This window comes from Amborella trichopoda, chromosome 7 (genome assembly GCF_054954075.1).
Source record: "Amborella trichopoda isolate Santa Cruz 75 chromosome 7, AtrichopodaSantaCruz75HAP2 v2.0, whole genome shotgun sequence".
NCBI lineage: Eukaryota > Viridiplantae > Streptophyta > Magnoliopsida > Amborellales > Amborellaceae > Amborella > Amborella trichopoda.
In genome coordinates, this window is record NC_142342.1 from 32,399,829 (window position 1) to 32,415,945 (window position 16,117).

Consider the following 16,117-nt stretch of genomic DNA (forward strand, 5'->3'; position numbering starts at 1 on the left):
AGAAATCAAGAAACCAAAATAGAAGGGAAAAAATAGCATCATAATGCTCTTCAACCCAAAACAATGATGATACCCACCAAACCCCAATTCTCTAACACAAAGAATGCTCATTCCAAGAGAAAGAAACACAAAAACAGGGGAGGAAGTAATGAAGGAATAGAGTTCAAGAGAAAGAAAGTGGCATACCATCCTGAGTAACAAGGGGATAGTCCGAAGAGCTAACATTGATAAACCAGTCCCATTCCCTGCTCTTTTCAACAAAATCGACACAGCATGTAGAGTATTTGCCACCATTGTTGTCCCTATATAGGTCACCAGATTTGCCTTAGTAACCACATGAACATTCCCGATCCGAGAGAAAATGGGGTGATTCTCAACATAATTTGCGAGCTCCAATCTCTCAGCTGCCGAAGAAGCCAAGTCGAGGTGAGCAACATACTGGTTCAACGGATGATACAGAGCCCGGAGCGTTCTCTTCAAGCTTTCGACATCACCCACTTAACGAGAGATCATATAACCGAGCCTTGGCACTGTAAAGACAAAAGAGATGGGAAGAGAGATACGCAACTTGGGCTTGTTTCAAAACATACCTGGCGGCATATAGATCAACTTTATCCCATTTTTTAACCCAAACAAAAGTTCAAAAAACTTCATTTTTTCTATTTTTTTTTAAACCCTTTTTGTTCTTTCTCTTCTAATGTTTTTTTCCAAATCTCTTTTTTTTCAATATTGAAAAAATAAATTTTTTTTAATATTAAATTTTTTTTCTTAATATTAAAAAAAAAAGAAAAAAGCTTTGAAAAGGAACATAGGAAATGAAAGCGAAAAAGATTTAGAGAGGAATAAAAAAAATGTTTTTTTAACTTTTGTTTGGGCTAGAAAAATGGGGTAAATTTGGTATATGTGAAAATATTATTTTTTTAATATTAAAAAAAAAGGGAGAGAGCTTTGCGAAAAAACATAAGAAGTGAAAGAGAAAAGGGCTTAGAAAAAGAATAAAAAAAGATTTTTTTTGAACTTTTGCTTGGGCTAAAAAAATAGGGTAAAAATGGTCCACGAGGTTAAGAAATATAATACATCGAACTTCTATACAGCCGGATATGTTTTCAAACCTTGGGTTTGTTGATAAATGAAACCTAAAAAGAGATGTACAGAGGTATTTTCTTAAAAAATACTTGTATATTTGTTAGAAGATTTTGTTAGTCTTTAAAATCATTTGGAAACTTTATGCTTTTTTCTTTTATAATTTTTTTTTGGAATACTAATGTATAAAGCCAATTTTTAAATAATCGACCTTTTGTAGCTTCTTGTCATTTTATTTAATCACCTAATCATTTCTATTCATCCTTTTAGCTTTTTCTTATTTTTAAAGATTTTTTAAAAAAAAAATACCTTCTCTTGAACCTTTTTTCCTCAATTTTCTTGTGTTTCCGTAACTTAGCTGCGTCCACTCACCTCAGCCAAGGGCCTAGTACCGTAGACTAACGCATTCTTCTAACACTGTTTCAATCCTTTAAAAATCTCTGATTAACTTCAAAAACCACCAGTGACCCAGCCCTAAAATTCCCCTTTTCATTTTTCATTTCATTAGGTTGAGTCATAATTTCCAATTCAAACCATATAGTCCAAATCCTAAATTTCACCATGACCTTAAGGTAAGAAAATAATCAAACATCAAGGCTGTCGACTGGAGGGTGCTAGAAAGATTACAGAAACTTGGTTGCAAGCTACCAAAACAGACAGCCAATTATTCTCTCTCTCTCTCTCTCTCTCTCACACACACACACACAGCACAATAATACAGAATAGTAATCACAATGATCTTCATGATAAACATTGAATACATAACATACATAAATTTTTCCCCTTTTTGATAGGTTAAAAGTACAAAGAATGCAACTCTTCCCAAAATGCCTTTGGGCCAAAACAATCAGAACCAATCTCAAAAGATCAATGCATTCATAATCCCCCACTTACATCATGAAATAAGAACATAAAACCAGCAAATGGACTGAAATCATCTTTCCCTCTACTTTAGATTGATTTAGAATGATCTTCCTCCCCCCTCGCTCTATCTCTTCAGATTTTGACTGGGGATGATCTTCTCTCTCCCCCATCTCTCTCTCCTTCCCCATTAGTGTTTTCTACCTAAAGAACTCGACTTGACCACCAATGTCCTTACATAACAATCGAGCCTCAGCAGCCAAAACCCGACTTTGGCCAATCACATTGTTAGTACGCGCATGCTTAGCCAAAGGCATATATCGACGCACCGCTGTCTCATCCTCAGAGGCCAACAATGCCTCTCTAGCTGGCACCACATGTTCCAACCAAAACTCTTTCAAAATCCCATAAATCAAATCCCAATACTCTCTGTCTCTCTCCACCCTAAACAATGTACTCCCATTAGGGGTCCAACAATAGAGGTCCACCCAGTCTCTCTCTAAAATCTCCATCAAACCCTGCAACTGGGGCATGTAATAGTAAGGAACTGAAGGCCAAGGTAGACCCAACTCAGGTCTTCCCTTGTTAAAGGGGCACTTCACCTCAAGTATTCCTTCACTAGGCCCACATACGAGCTCACCACCAAGCCCACTTATGAGCCCATCAGGTGAGGCACCAAGCCAGCCTAATTGGGCCTCATTAGGGTGGGTTTTGAAGCCCAATTGGGTCACTTCACGACCTGTTATGCTCGTGTATCTCTCTATCGCTGATGCCTCATTGACCACGCCCCAACTCATGGCAGCCACAGCAGAGTTGGGGTGGTTTGGGTCACTTGAGAAAACCTTTTCAACCCAAAGTTCAGCTCTTCGACCCTTCCAAAACCCTAGGGCAGTACTAAATGAGCTACTCGTAAGCCTATCTCGTCTTAGCTCGAACCATTCGGTGGACCTTTGGTGTACCTCGGCTCCTTGTGAAGCAACCTTCGTAGATTCGGTGGTGGGTCCTAGGGCGCTTGTGACTAGTCTTTTAAGGAGGCGGGTCACATATAGTTTGCTCATTGTGTAGTGGCTGGGGTGGAGTTTCCTTAATGTGAGGTCAGAGAGTGCTGCAGGGTTCATTCTAAGATAGGTCAGAGAGAAGCGAGAGACGAGAAGTTATGTAACGACAACCATAACTGAGATCATGAATGAGAAGCAAAGAATTAGTAGAACACATAAATAGAAGATGAGAAGTGTATAAAGACAAGTGATTCTGTGTTATAAATCTTGAGAGGAAGGGAGTGAATATTCCATGCTTAAGAGAGAGCAACATTGGTCAAATGGGTCTTTTGTGAACAAGCAACTGTTATATATCTTGCGAAGAAAGGTATGAATATTCCATATGGTTCAAAAAAGAAAAATGACAAAACTGATTTCATATGAGCAAGTGATTCTGCAGAATAAATCATGGGAGGAAAGGCATAAATATCCCATATTCCAGGAAAAATGGTAAATTACTGCTGTTATTTTTTTTCCCCTTCTTTTGATGGAGATTTGGCTGGAATGAACTTTAAAACGATCTATAGGCATACATACATACGTTACACATCTTACATACATAAATACAATACACATACATACATACATACATACATACATACAAAGGTTGATTGCGTTTCCCATTCAAATTTCAAATTATTTTGAAAGAAATCAAATTGTAATAAGAAACAAAAAATCACCAATCCTGAGGAGTGTCTACCAACATAAAGAATTGCCTGCTTATGACTAAACATTGTACAAAGGTGAGCTGCAAAAAATTAATCATTGCCTAAGAAAAGTGAAAATGAAGCTCTTTTTCATTCTAATCAGGCCATAAAGGTCAAAATATTTAGGTGAAATTTTGATCACAGAATCATAAATACATCCCAAACCCTCCAAGAAAAGAAGAAATGAAATGGAAAAGTTAGTAATTCAAGTGTCATTTCTTGTTTTTCTTTTACCCTTTTTTTTTTTTTCTGATCGATATAATTGAAGTACAATTATTCATTTATACTTGCATCAGCATATCAGAAAGAATATTTCTATTGTTTATTTTTTAAGTCAATTTCTATGTTCTAGAATTAAAAAATTCCACCATCTTAATGCCTCAGGTATATCCAGTTGACAGGAAGTAGTACAGTGGATGCTACACATTACTAGAAGTATTCAAAACTATTGAAGCTTTAAATTATCTTGAGGAAAACAAATGAAAGAAAAATTAGGATCAATCAGTGATGCCATACAAAATATTCAGTTTCTTTTTTCTTCTTGGAAAGTTCAAGACAATTCAAATAAGCCAAACAAAGTCCAAATAACCAAACCATAAAGATTTAGTATTGGAAATACAAAAAAGGACTTGGAATAAGATATAAGAACTTACTGACTTGATTTGTGCAGGAGCCATATCCTGAAGCGGTGAGGCAACTCATGATAACCGCTGATCTCGAATTAATAGGACAAAATGACATGTTCTGCAAAGAATTTTATGGAACAGTCATGGACAGCTAAAGAAAACAACAAGCTAATGATTCATTGCAACCGCCAGCAAAAATGTTCCATGGCTTGAAACAGATTGAATCCACAAAGTAACATAACTTACTGACTTGATTTGTGCAGGAACCATATCCTGAAGCAGTGAGGCAACTCATGATAACCCCTGATCTTGAATTAATAGAACAAAAAGACATGTTCTGTTAAGAATTTGATGGAACAGTCATGGTCAGCTAAAAAAAAAAACAAGCTAATGATGCATCACAAGAGCCAGATTATGTTCCATGGCACGAAACAGATTGAATCCACGTAGTAACCCATGATTTTACTTGTTCATTTGTTTAAAGATATCCAAGTACTGTACAATTAGCATCTGACAAGATTCATACAAAGAGATGAGTAAATTAAAAAATGCATATTTTGAAGATTACAAGGCGAAAAATTGCTCTTCATAAAGAACTCATGACACCTATGTTACATACAAATGGAAATGCATGTCCATTTGTGAAACAGATGCAAGCGATAGAAACGCGAACGCTAGAAAAGGTCATCTAGACACAACACATTCGTATAATACATGATAGCATGAGTGTGTGCGCATGTATAGATACATAAATACATACAAATTTGTGAAATTCATAGCTGCATTTTCATACACTACAATTTGCATATCCTAGCAATAGTAAAGCATCAATAAAATAAAATTAAATCAACAAAGCATGGATTGCTGCTCCGTGAATCTGAGTTTTATTCATCAAAAAATTATTATAGCCCAATCCAAGGTTGCATCACAAAAACATGGAAAAAACCCTAAATTATTAGGCTCTTTTACGGGCTAATTACTAGGCAATAAATGGCTTGTAATAAAGTCTCTATGATTACAAATTTATGTTATGTAAACAACGTCCCATGTCTTTGTTGAATGAAATAACCAAAACAATTAAAAAAACAAGGGAAATTTATCAAAATACACATGAGGGATATATTATTTAACATTTTACCCAACCTTTTAACTTTAATTTTAAAATTCCCATCAAAATACGGTTAACTTATATGCTTAGTGGCAGAACGCTCCTTTTTTTTTTCTCAAAAAAAAAATACCCATCAAAATACACATAAAGATGAGTTATTTTGGCTTGGCAACTGGCTGGGCGTGGGCCATGTTGGCCTTGGCCCCTTGGGCCAAAGCCGCCATGGACCAAGCCCCACCCAAGGCTGGGCCGGCCCTGTCATGGCCTTGGCCCAGCCCATCCCACCCCTTGGGCCATGATGGTGAGGCCCTGGCCAGCCCACAAGTGGCCAAGGCCCTATATTTGAAGGGCCGAGCCAAACGGGCCACCTGGCCCATTGCCAGCCCTAGAGTTAAAAGTACTTGAAGAAGGTAAAATGTTAAATTGTTGAAAAGTTAGGTGTATTTTGATAAATTGCCCAAAAAACAAGAATTATCGCCGGACTCTTTATTGCACGTTAGCGCAACGGCTTTCGCGCTAGGCTACTCGTTGCTTCTTGCAAAAAAACAGATGCGCGTTAGCAACGGCTTTCGCTCTAGGAATCATACAATAAGAAACAACAACTATTAATCATAACACTCGTTACAGACATTATTAATTTGCATATTACGTGGTAATGAAAACTATTTATAAAGAGATCAATTACTAAAACTTCCCAAAACAAGGAGCTCTTTAGTACAATACAATGCTCAACCCTCGAATACAAAAATATTAATAGTTGATTAAAATAAATATAAGAAAAAGATAATATGGGTTGAACATATGAATGACCTTACACATCAAGAGAAAAAGGGAAGAATGGGAGCGTTGAAGAAGAGGCGAGAGAGAAATTCACCTTTTTTTTTGAGGGGAGGGGGGGAGGCAGCGCACTTGCAAGAGAGAGAGAGAGAGAGAGACTTGGTTTTATTGGTACATGAAAAACATGGATAATTTTACTTTTAGGAAAAATGACTTAAGTAAACCCTAAGAAAAAAAAAAAAGGTCAAAAAAGAAATGTTTCATAAAGAATGATGTTTCTAAAAAAAGAAATGCCGTATTCTCAAATTGCAATGTGTCGCAAAAGTGGATGCATCGTTGGACATTCATTGACTATGATGTTTACCTTTCAAGCGGTTTGAACACACATATCTGTGTCACCCAAGTGCTAACACATGGTTAGACCCCGAGACATGCACGTCAATGTTTCATAGATGGCTCATAATATTAAGTAGCACATATGCACATATGCACTTTCTCATGATGATTTCAAACGTTCACTTAAAGGCATAATATCTCAAAATCATTGATTATCCCCATTAATCAATAAGTTGCAAAAGTGACAATCCCTGAGTATCTACAAGCAGAAAAACAGGTTTTTCCAGAAGAGGAAAAGGTAATGTTGCATGGATACAGGTACACATGCCGGTGTAGGACACAACTATAGGGTGTTTGATTATTCATGCCCCACTAAGTAGGATTCAGTGACACGGCCATAGAGACACACATACACACACATGCATACATACAACATCACCATCATTATCAGTGTTTCAAAAAGCGGACCGCTCAACGCCTGGGAGGCTGCCAGGTGGTCCAGGGGGCTGGGCGCATCGCCTAAGCTTAGGCACCAAAAATAGGTGGAAAACCCTGGGCGCCTGCCTAGGCTCCCAGGAACCCGCCTAGGCGGTCGCCCAGGGACTGCGCCCCGCCCAAAGGCGAAAAAGGCACTAGGTAGGGGCATTTTTTACCATTTGTTTTGAGACTAAGGGGCCAAAAATGTAGGTTTTCGGTTCATTTGAAACCTAAAACTCATTAGAGCCCATTTTAGAGAGAGAAATCCCCCCAAAAAACTAGTTTTTTGTGATTTCTTTAGGATCGAAGGTTTCTCAAAGTTAAGAAATTGATCAAAACATCACCCATTGATATTAGATTTATTTTTTATGTTTTATAATCTATTAGGGGATTTTTTAGAAGATTTTGAGTCCTTCGAAGCATCTTTAAAGTAGAAGTTTGGAGATTGAGCAATCAAACTCAAAGTAAGTGACGTTTTTTATTGCTTGTATAAGTTGTATTATTTTGAGATGTCTTCTTCGGGATCTAATAGGAGTGGTGATCCCGATTGAAAATACGGTTACAACCCAGAGCTTAATGATAAAAATTGTATAAGATCCAAGTTTTGTGAGAAGGATACAAAAAAGGCATAAACCGGCTCTTGAAACATCTTGCCGATATCGGGGGGATGTTGCCCCATGTAAAAAGACTCCTGATGCTGTTAAAGAGAAAATAACCACATTTTTTAGTATGGTAAAAATGAAAAAGGATTAGAAATTTGCCTCCATAGCAGAGATTAGGTTTGGGGTTCGGATCAGTTATGATGATGATGATTGTGATGAGGATGAGGAGGGATGTCAAGAGGTAGAACCAATGGTTTAAAAAGCGGATCGGTGACCCGGATCGGGCATCTCAAAAACCGATCCGCATCTGCGAATCGGCGATCCGGATCGGGAATCAACTGAATCGGTCGAATTAAAGATTCAAAAAAATCCGAATAAATTATTAAAATTCATTATAAATATTGTTTTTTAGGAATCCAATAAGAAATGAAGGTACTACATTATTAACTTTCATTTTTTCATCAATTTGTGAATATTGAGATGCTCTTTCCCTGTATAAACTTATGTTAACCATTAAATTTGCACCACATAAAAGAAAAATCATAAAATTATCATAGATAAAATATATAATTATACATGGACTATTATAAAGAGTAGACTAATCAATGAAAGAATGGCCATTAAAATCTCGTTTTGGCAAAAAACCCTAATCCGCTAAAAAAATCCAAATTATTACAACCTAACTAACTATAATCCAAAATTATTAAAACCTAACTAATTATAATATTATATACTGAAATTATAATTATTAGTTTACATTTTATAATTATTTTATTAGACAAAGAATAACAAATTAAAAATATTTTATAATATTATCTAATTTAAAATGTATTATTGACAACTGTAAGAAAAATAGTACATTACATGATTTATAATGTAAAAATTAATAAATAAAATAAAAGATTTGGTTATCAATGTAAAAATTAATAAAATGCGTATAAATTTTGGAAATAGCACTTCAATTTTTCAAAAATTTATTTTTTTAGGTTTCTATAACAAATTTAGTGAAAGAGATTGTTAGTAGAAAGATGGAGATTTCAAATAGAATAAACTTTTTATGTATTATTTTTTTATGCCTTTCATATTATTTAAAAAAATAATTATACCACTATATATAACAAAACTTAACTGCTATACAAAAAATTAACTTTTTTATTTTTCATTTTTTTATGCTTTTTAATTATTTACAAAAATATTTATACAATATATACAACAAAAACTATACAACACAAAAAAATAACGCCCACAGGGGGACTCGACTTTGAGACATCACATGAAGAAGCAAAGGTCTTAACCACCACGCCACCTCGCCCTAGGTGGTTATAACTTGATGATTAATAGAATATATTTAAATTCCCTTTGCATTTAATGATGTTTGGGAATTATCCCACATCGAAGGATGGGTATTCCACTTTGGTATATAAATACCTATGTAATATAAATTAAAATGTTTGTGTAGAAATATTGGGGTAACCTCACACGTGTTGCACCCGTGCACGTGCCTGTCGCACGTGTGCAAGGAGGGAACCGGGCTGAACCGGATAGAACCGGATTGGAACCGGCGGTTCTTCTCTAGAACCGGGCGGTTCCCGGTTTTGTATTGGAACCGGCACGGGCTATGCCGGTTCCCGAGTCGAACCGGGCAAGTCCAGTTTGACTCGCCGATTTTTAAAACACTGGGTAGAACAATCCATTATTAGGGGAAAGGGAAAAGAAATTGTAATTGGTTCTGGTTTTGGGAGTAAGAAGCCTCTGGTTAGAGGCCCTATGGATAGTTTTTTGCCCCGGCCTGACCCTTAGGTTGCAGAAGAGAAAACAAAGAAGCAAACCACTATTGAAAATAGAATGAAGGAAGAAAGAGATAGAGCTGCCTTTTTTATTGCTACATGGTTTTATGAGGCGAGCATTCCTTTCAATACCGCTCGCTTAAGCAGCTTCTATGCTTTAGTAGAGGCAATTGGCCAATTTGGGCCTGGGATGAAACCCCCATATGAGCGTCCAGAGCCTCTTTTGAAAAATGAGGTGAGTGTCACGAAGGATGCTGTAGAAGTTAAGGATGTATGGGCTCATTATGGAGTTTCTACTATGACTGATGCTTGGAATGATAGGAAGAGAAGAAGTCAGATGAATTTTCTAGTGAATTGTCCTTTAGGAACTGTTTTTTTTAAGTCTATTGATGCATCTGATTATACCCATAATGCCCATTACATATTCCAAGTTATAGAGAAGGAAATCAAGGAGGTTGGGGAGCATTTTGTTGTACAGGTTTTCACAGACAATGCTGCTCCTAAATCCTAATGTTGTTGCTTCTAATTTGTTGTGCATAGCTTATCCTAGAATCATTTGGATACCATGTACAGCACATTGTATAGACCTCATGCTTGAGGCTCTTGGCGGTTAACCGAGATATCAGGTGCAGTGAAAAAGGCCAAGTCAATTACAAATTTCATTTATAGCCACCATCTCACCCTCAGCATGATGTGTAGATTTACAAAGAAGAAAGAGATTGTGAGGCTTGAGGTCATGAGATTTGCGACCTGGTACTTATGCCTAGATAGCATACATTCGAGGAGAGTGCAGTTGAGGAAGATGTTTACCTCGGATGACTGCAGAGCATGCCAGGGGTTCAAGGATCAGGTTGGAAAGAAGGTGAGAGTTATTATCTTTTCTAAGGTTTTTTTATGAGGGGTGAAGGACGCTCTTAAGGTATTCTTTCATCTTGTCAAAGTCCTTCGCATGGTTGATAGCGTCAAGGCTTCTATGGGCTACATATATGAGGCTATAGAGAAATGCAAAAGAGAGATAGAAAAAATTTTTGATGATGATGAGAACCGCTACAAGCCTGTTTGGGAGATTATTGATGAGACGTGGGATAGGTAGCTACATCGGCCATTGCATGCAGCTGGTTATTATTTGAACCCAATTTGTTTTTATGTTGACAAAGATATACACACAAATGACACAATTATGACTGGATTTAATAAGTGTGTAGGTGTGCTAGTCCTTGATCCTGATATCCACGATATCATATGTGTTGATGAGCTGATAAATTACAAGTGCTCATTAAAGTCTTTTGGGAGTCCAATGGCGATGAGGCAAAGGGCCAAAATTGATCTAGGTAGTAATAATATTCTTAAGTTCATCAAGTTCAATCAAGTTTCATTTTTATAATTCTATTATTTATTTATGATTTTATTCTATATCTTTACAGCCAATTGGTGGAGCTAACATGGGTGTAGTTCTCTAAATTTATAAAAGTTTGCCATTCAGATCTTAAACCTAACCACTTCCTCGTCCAGTTGTGAGCGCAATTGGAGTTCTTTTGAAGGGGTAAGAGTAATTTGTATAAATGTATTAGTAATACATGAACCATAGATTTTAATTATTTAATATTTATATTAATTAATTTCATTTGATTTTGTTAGATTCATACAAAGAAAAGGAACATGCTTGAATCAAAGAGGCTCAATGACCTAGTCAACGTCAAGTATAATTGATTCTTGAATGTCAGGTTTGCTAAGATATAAAAGATAGACCCCCTCAATGACCTGTTAGAGACCTTTTTTTTTTTTTTTTTGAAGATGTTTATACTGTTAGAGACTATAGAATCCTTTTTTGATTAAACTGGGCCGCCCAGGTTCTGGGCGCCCGCCTAAGTGCAAGGCGGCCTAGACCCCCCAGGCCACCTAGGACCTGCCTAACGCTTTTTGAAACACTGATCATCATCATCATCATTATCATATATATATATATATATATATATATATATATATATATATAGCTAGGGATTGTATATTAAGAGACCATTTATTTTTTCTACAATGTCACAATCACTTTTGACCATTGGATGTAAAAAGCAATAAATGAAATTGCGTCCCAACATTCAATAAATTTTGTTTTGGACTTTGTGCCAAAACCTGAACACATCCTCAACCACTCGATCTCAAAACTAATGGTCAATGATAATTGTGACCTCCTTGTATCAAAAGTAAATGGTCTTGTTGTATATATTTTTATATATATATAATAGTGACGATAGATACTTGCAAAGCCTAGCAAATAATTCATAATATTCCATTCATGATATCATAAAAGATAAGAAATGTCAGTATAAAACATGATGCACCACTTTTCTAAAGTTAAAAAAAATAAAAAATTACACATATCATATGATAGATCATAGATGCTTTTGATTCTACACCAAAATTGGAACCCTATGGTTTTTGCCCACCATACCATTGGGTCTTTGGTGTAACGTCCTGCCATAATCTCCCATTTCCCGAAATCAATCCGGTTGCGAATCCAGGAGAATTGGTACCGTACACGTGTCCATAGGTCTCTGACATCGTTATGGGATCCTTGTCAAAGAATCCATGTAACATTGGGTGAAGGTGACCCACGACCAAGGGTAATTAAATTTTACAAATTTTTATATGCTATAATTCAGAAAACATGGACTTGAAAGAGAAGCTCCTAATGAAAAACATGAATACAATAATTGATTAAATGGTGTATAATTACATTGCAAATGGATGGTATCCATATTTAAATCATATCAATCATAGCGAATTATTAAGACAAAAATCATGTCTACCATGGGCAGCAATCACCTCAAGCAAATAAGATCATATAATGTCAAGTACACAGTGATCCTATGAACTTCAGAAAGCAACAGATTTTAAATCAAGTCATCGAACACTATATTAAAAAAATTCTCATCACCCATATAAAAGTAGATTGTCAAAAAAAAAAAAAAACAAAGAACCAACTAATAATGCTAAGGGTACTACACCACTCAACCATCAAGAAGTACCACAATTTGTCATGCTCATCTTTTGAGAAATAGCAAAAATTGGATAAAAAATCTTGTTCTTGTTTGTAAAAAAAGTTGGAAGTAGTTTATGCTTCATAAGCACATTGACTTCTTAATTGTGCTCCTGAACCAGTTTCTACAAATCAAGCTTCTCAAAAACTTTGTAGTCATCATCTTTTCATTTGTTGTCATATGTGCATGAATTGAGATATAAAAACAGCTCCTGTCCCAAAGGGGTTAGAGCATAGAAATTCATCAAAGCAGTGTTTAGGTCGCCTTGGGCCAGGTAGTCAGCCCTAGGGCAAGCACTGTATAGGAACAAACGCTCTAGAAAGTGGTCAAGGTGGTAGCACAACCGGCGACTAAGCTATTAGTCTAGGTTTCCATTCCTAACAATATTAACCCCTTTCAAAAAGTACTAATGGTTTCAAAATTGCTAACCCACTACTAACAATTAATGTCAAAAAAAAAAACGAAAAAATAAAATAAAGGTAGCAAAAATAAAATAAAACAAACAACCTTAAAAAGTTGAAATAAGCTAAACAAAAGTATAAGAAAGAAAGGATTTAAAAGAAATTGATTTTTAGTTGGGGACATTTTAAAAAATTCCAAACAAAGGAAATATAAAAATTAGGGACCGTCGCAAAAAAAAAAACTTACCAATCTTTGCCAAAAAATCCAAATTATATCTAAAAGCAGTATAAAATGCTCCCACATTTTTTACTATTTTTTGTTTTTATTTTTATTTTTTATTTATGTATTGTACATAAAACTCGGGGTAAAACTCGGGGGGCAAGGCTGAGTAACTCTGCTGAGTTCAAGTGGACTCGGCCAAGTTCTGTGACACTGCATCAAACAATTTGAAGCACATTTTATAAACTAAGATCGAATCCTAGTATTAAAAAAATTGGATATGTGATTATGGATCTAGAGATTCAGTTGCACCTGAAAAAGGGACCCAGGTCTTCAGTAATTTAGTTTTGCTTAGACAACTTCACGAAAACCCTGATGCGCATTTCAATGTTTCTTTCATAACCTTGGTAGTTACTATTATGCAAATCCCCTCCAAAATGCTTGACAATTCTTCCTTAACAATATTCAAATAACCCAAAGTTGACAATTTGATCTCTTGATTCATAAAACACAGCCCAAAGAAAAAGAAATGCTCAACACACAAATTTATCACAATTTATACATCTCTAAACGTATGGATGAAATACAGGGAATCCACTTCTACAAATTAACCATGCAAATGATATAATTAAATCAATGAGTACCAAAAACAAATGCAAAAAAATGTAAACCATGGCCTAAATGCTGTCACCATTACATATATTGACCAAAAAATTCAACTATTAGCAATGCAGGAAAAATCAGTTATTTTGGGTTTTTTTACTTTTTTAACTTGTAGAACACAGTTTTTTGCGTTGTTTTCTGGCTATGAGTACAAGAAAATGGGCAGTACTCAGATAGATATCCCCAAAAGTCAAAAAAGGGGAAAGTCACGTATTCCAACAATTTTAAACAGAGAAAACACCAAAACCCAAATTCTGATACACAAAGAAGAAGGCATGCATGCATTCCTTGAATGCTTATAAACCTAAGAATCAAGTGTCTAGAAATAGCAAAGAAACCCACTTCAAATAATCATTTCAACTAAGTCTGAAAATAAAATAGCTCGCCTTTTTCTTTTGCTATAACTTCCTATTGATTTGGACGGAAGTTTTTTTAAGCTTAAGGGGGGTAAGTTCTACTAGGAACTTCCCATTTTAAACTTACCAACTTTTATCAAACACAAAAGAGCTACAATAACAAGTAAGTTCCTGCTTCTAGGAAGCAACTTCCATAGGACATGTTTGATAACTGGAAGGTAAATGTTCCCTGGAAATTGGAAGTTCTTTTTTACTGAGAAGAAAGAAGTTATTGTAAGAAGTTCTGGTTTCTGTGTTTGATAACCTGCTGGAATGTTAAAGAAGTCATGGGTTTATGTGTTTAATAACCTGTTGGAACGTTAAAGAAGTTATGGGTCTTTGTCTTTGATAATCTGCTGGAATATAAGGAAGTTCTAAGTTACATAACAGGCCTTACACTGTAGTCTACACGCACAGACAAAATAACGATGTAGTCTACACACACAGACAAAATACTCTTTGATCAGTTACATAACAGGCTTTACTCTATAGTCTACACACAGACAGAATAACCATATTATCATTAGAAAAGACCAAAAGAGAGCATCAAACATCAAAAGCTATGTTACTATCGACATATTCATTCGTGAGGAAACAAGTCCAATAGATATGAAGGGCCAGTTTTCAACTGATAACATACTATAAACTGTATAATAGGGAGCAGATGACATTATAATGGTGAGCAACATTGACATTCTTTTTGGATAGTTCAGTCACATGAAAGAGTCATACAAACTTTAGAAGCAATAAACCTTTAAATATTTCAGAATTACCCCAATCACAATCATAACTAAAATTCACCTCAATCATCAAAGATAATCAATTTTCTCTCATTCAAACTTCATGGCAATGATTTGTTCTGTTTTGCCTAGGAAAACTATTCTATACATCAAATTGTCAGGATCAATTAAATTGAATATTGGATTCTTCAACCATTTCCTGAAAAAAATCCACAACAAACTCAACAAATTTCCTGCTGATTTCCTTGAGAAATGTTGTTATTTGTAAAAAATTGCAGTAAATCTATAACAAGTTGTTTTTTTTTTTTGTTCGCTGATTCTATAATTACATTCTCAATGGTCAGATAAAACCCTATGCTTGATATTGAAAAATAAAAAGTAAGCTTAATCTAAACCTATGGCAAAAAGGAAAGCAATACTGCAATTTTCTTTCTTTCTTTTCTTCATGACCAACAAAAGAACTACCAATGAAGAAAAAAATAAGCTAACCATGAATCAAATTTAAGCAATCTCATTGATTATCTCATTTTCAGATGATAGCAGTCACAAAAAAAAAGGGGGACACCAAATGGTTATGATTGTAATAGAAAAAACTAGATAAAAACAAGAATTGGAAAATGAGAGAACTGTGAAATTTAGCTGGAGTGGAGAGATGAAGGCTTCAAGGGAGGGATGAGGGGCAAGGTTTTTACAGAGAAAAACAACCAAATTATTTTTTCCCTATAGAGAACAATTTACCACAGAACAATATTCAGAAAAAACCCTAGGTCCATTTTCACCATGTTTGGAACCTAGAGAAAAAATCAGAGAGCAAAAAAACCCATGGGATAGAGAAAAAACCAGAGAGAGAAAAAACTCAGGGGAGAGAAAAAAACGAGAGAGAGAAAAAACTGAGATATACCTTTCGTAGGCGCAAAGAGAAGGCTCGAGATGGTCTCTGCCCTGTGGTTAGGGCAGTCGAGGGCAAGCTAATATCCCTTCTTCGCACGTGGATAACTTATTTTAATGAAATTAAATGAACTTTTAAAAGATTGGTTATAAACGAAATTAATGAACACAGAAATTCATAATTTGTTTTTTTTTTAAAGTTCGTTTACTGAGAAGTCTTATACCTGACAATATTATTTATTTCACTTTTAAAATCTATAAAAAAAAGTTAAAAAACATTATCTTTAAATAATAATATAGGATGTAACATTCTTATAATTATTAATAATTATAATCTTTGCATGAACGAGTACAACTCGTAAAGTTTTTCT

General features: G+C 35.2%; 1 protein-coding gene across 1 annotated transcript; it reads right to left on the reverse strand.

Annotated features, from left to right (window-relative positions):
• Window positions 1-1,809: 1,809 nt before the first annotated feature.
• LOC18426477 (uncharacterized) lies at window positions 1,810-15,802 on the reverse strand. The gene is made up of 5 exons (XM_020662465.2): window positions 15,760-15,802; window positions 11,851-11,972; window positions 4,565-4,651; window positions 4,342-4,432; window positions 1,810-3,049 (listed from the first exon to the last, which is right to left on the reverse strand). The coding sequence occupies exons 2-5, from the start codon at window positions 11,878-11,880 to the stop codon at window positions 2,145-2,147; spliced, it is 1,113 nt and encodes a 370-aa protein (XP_020518124.1). The 5' UTR covers window positions 11,881-11,972; window positions 15,760-15,802; the 3' UTR covers window positions 1,810-2,144.
• Window positions 15,803-16,117: the final 315 nt, after the last annotated feature.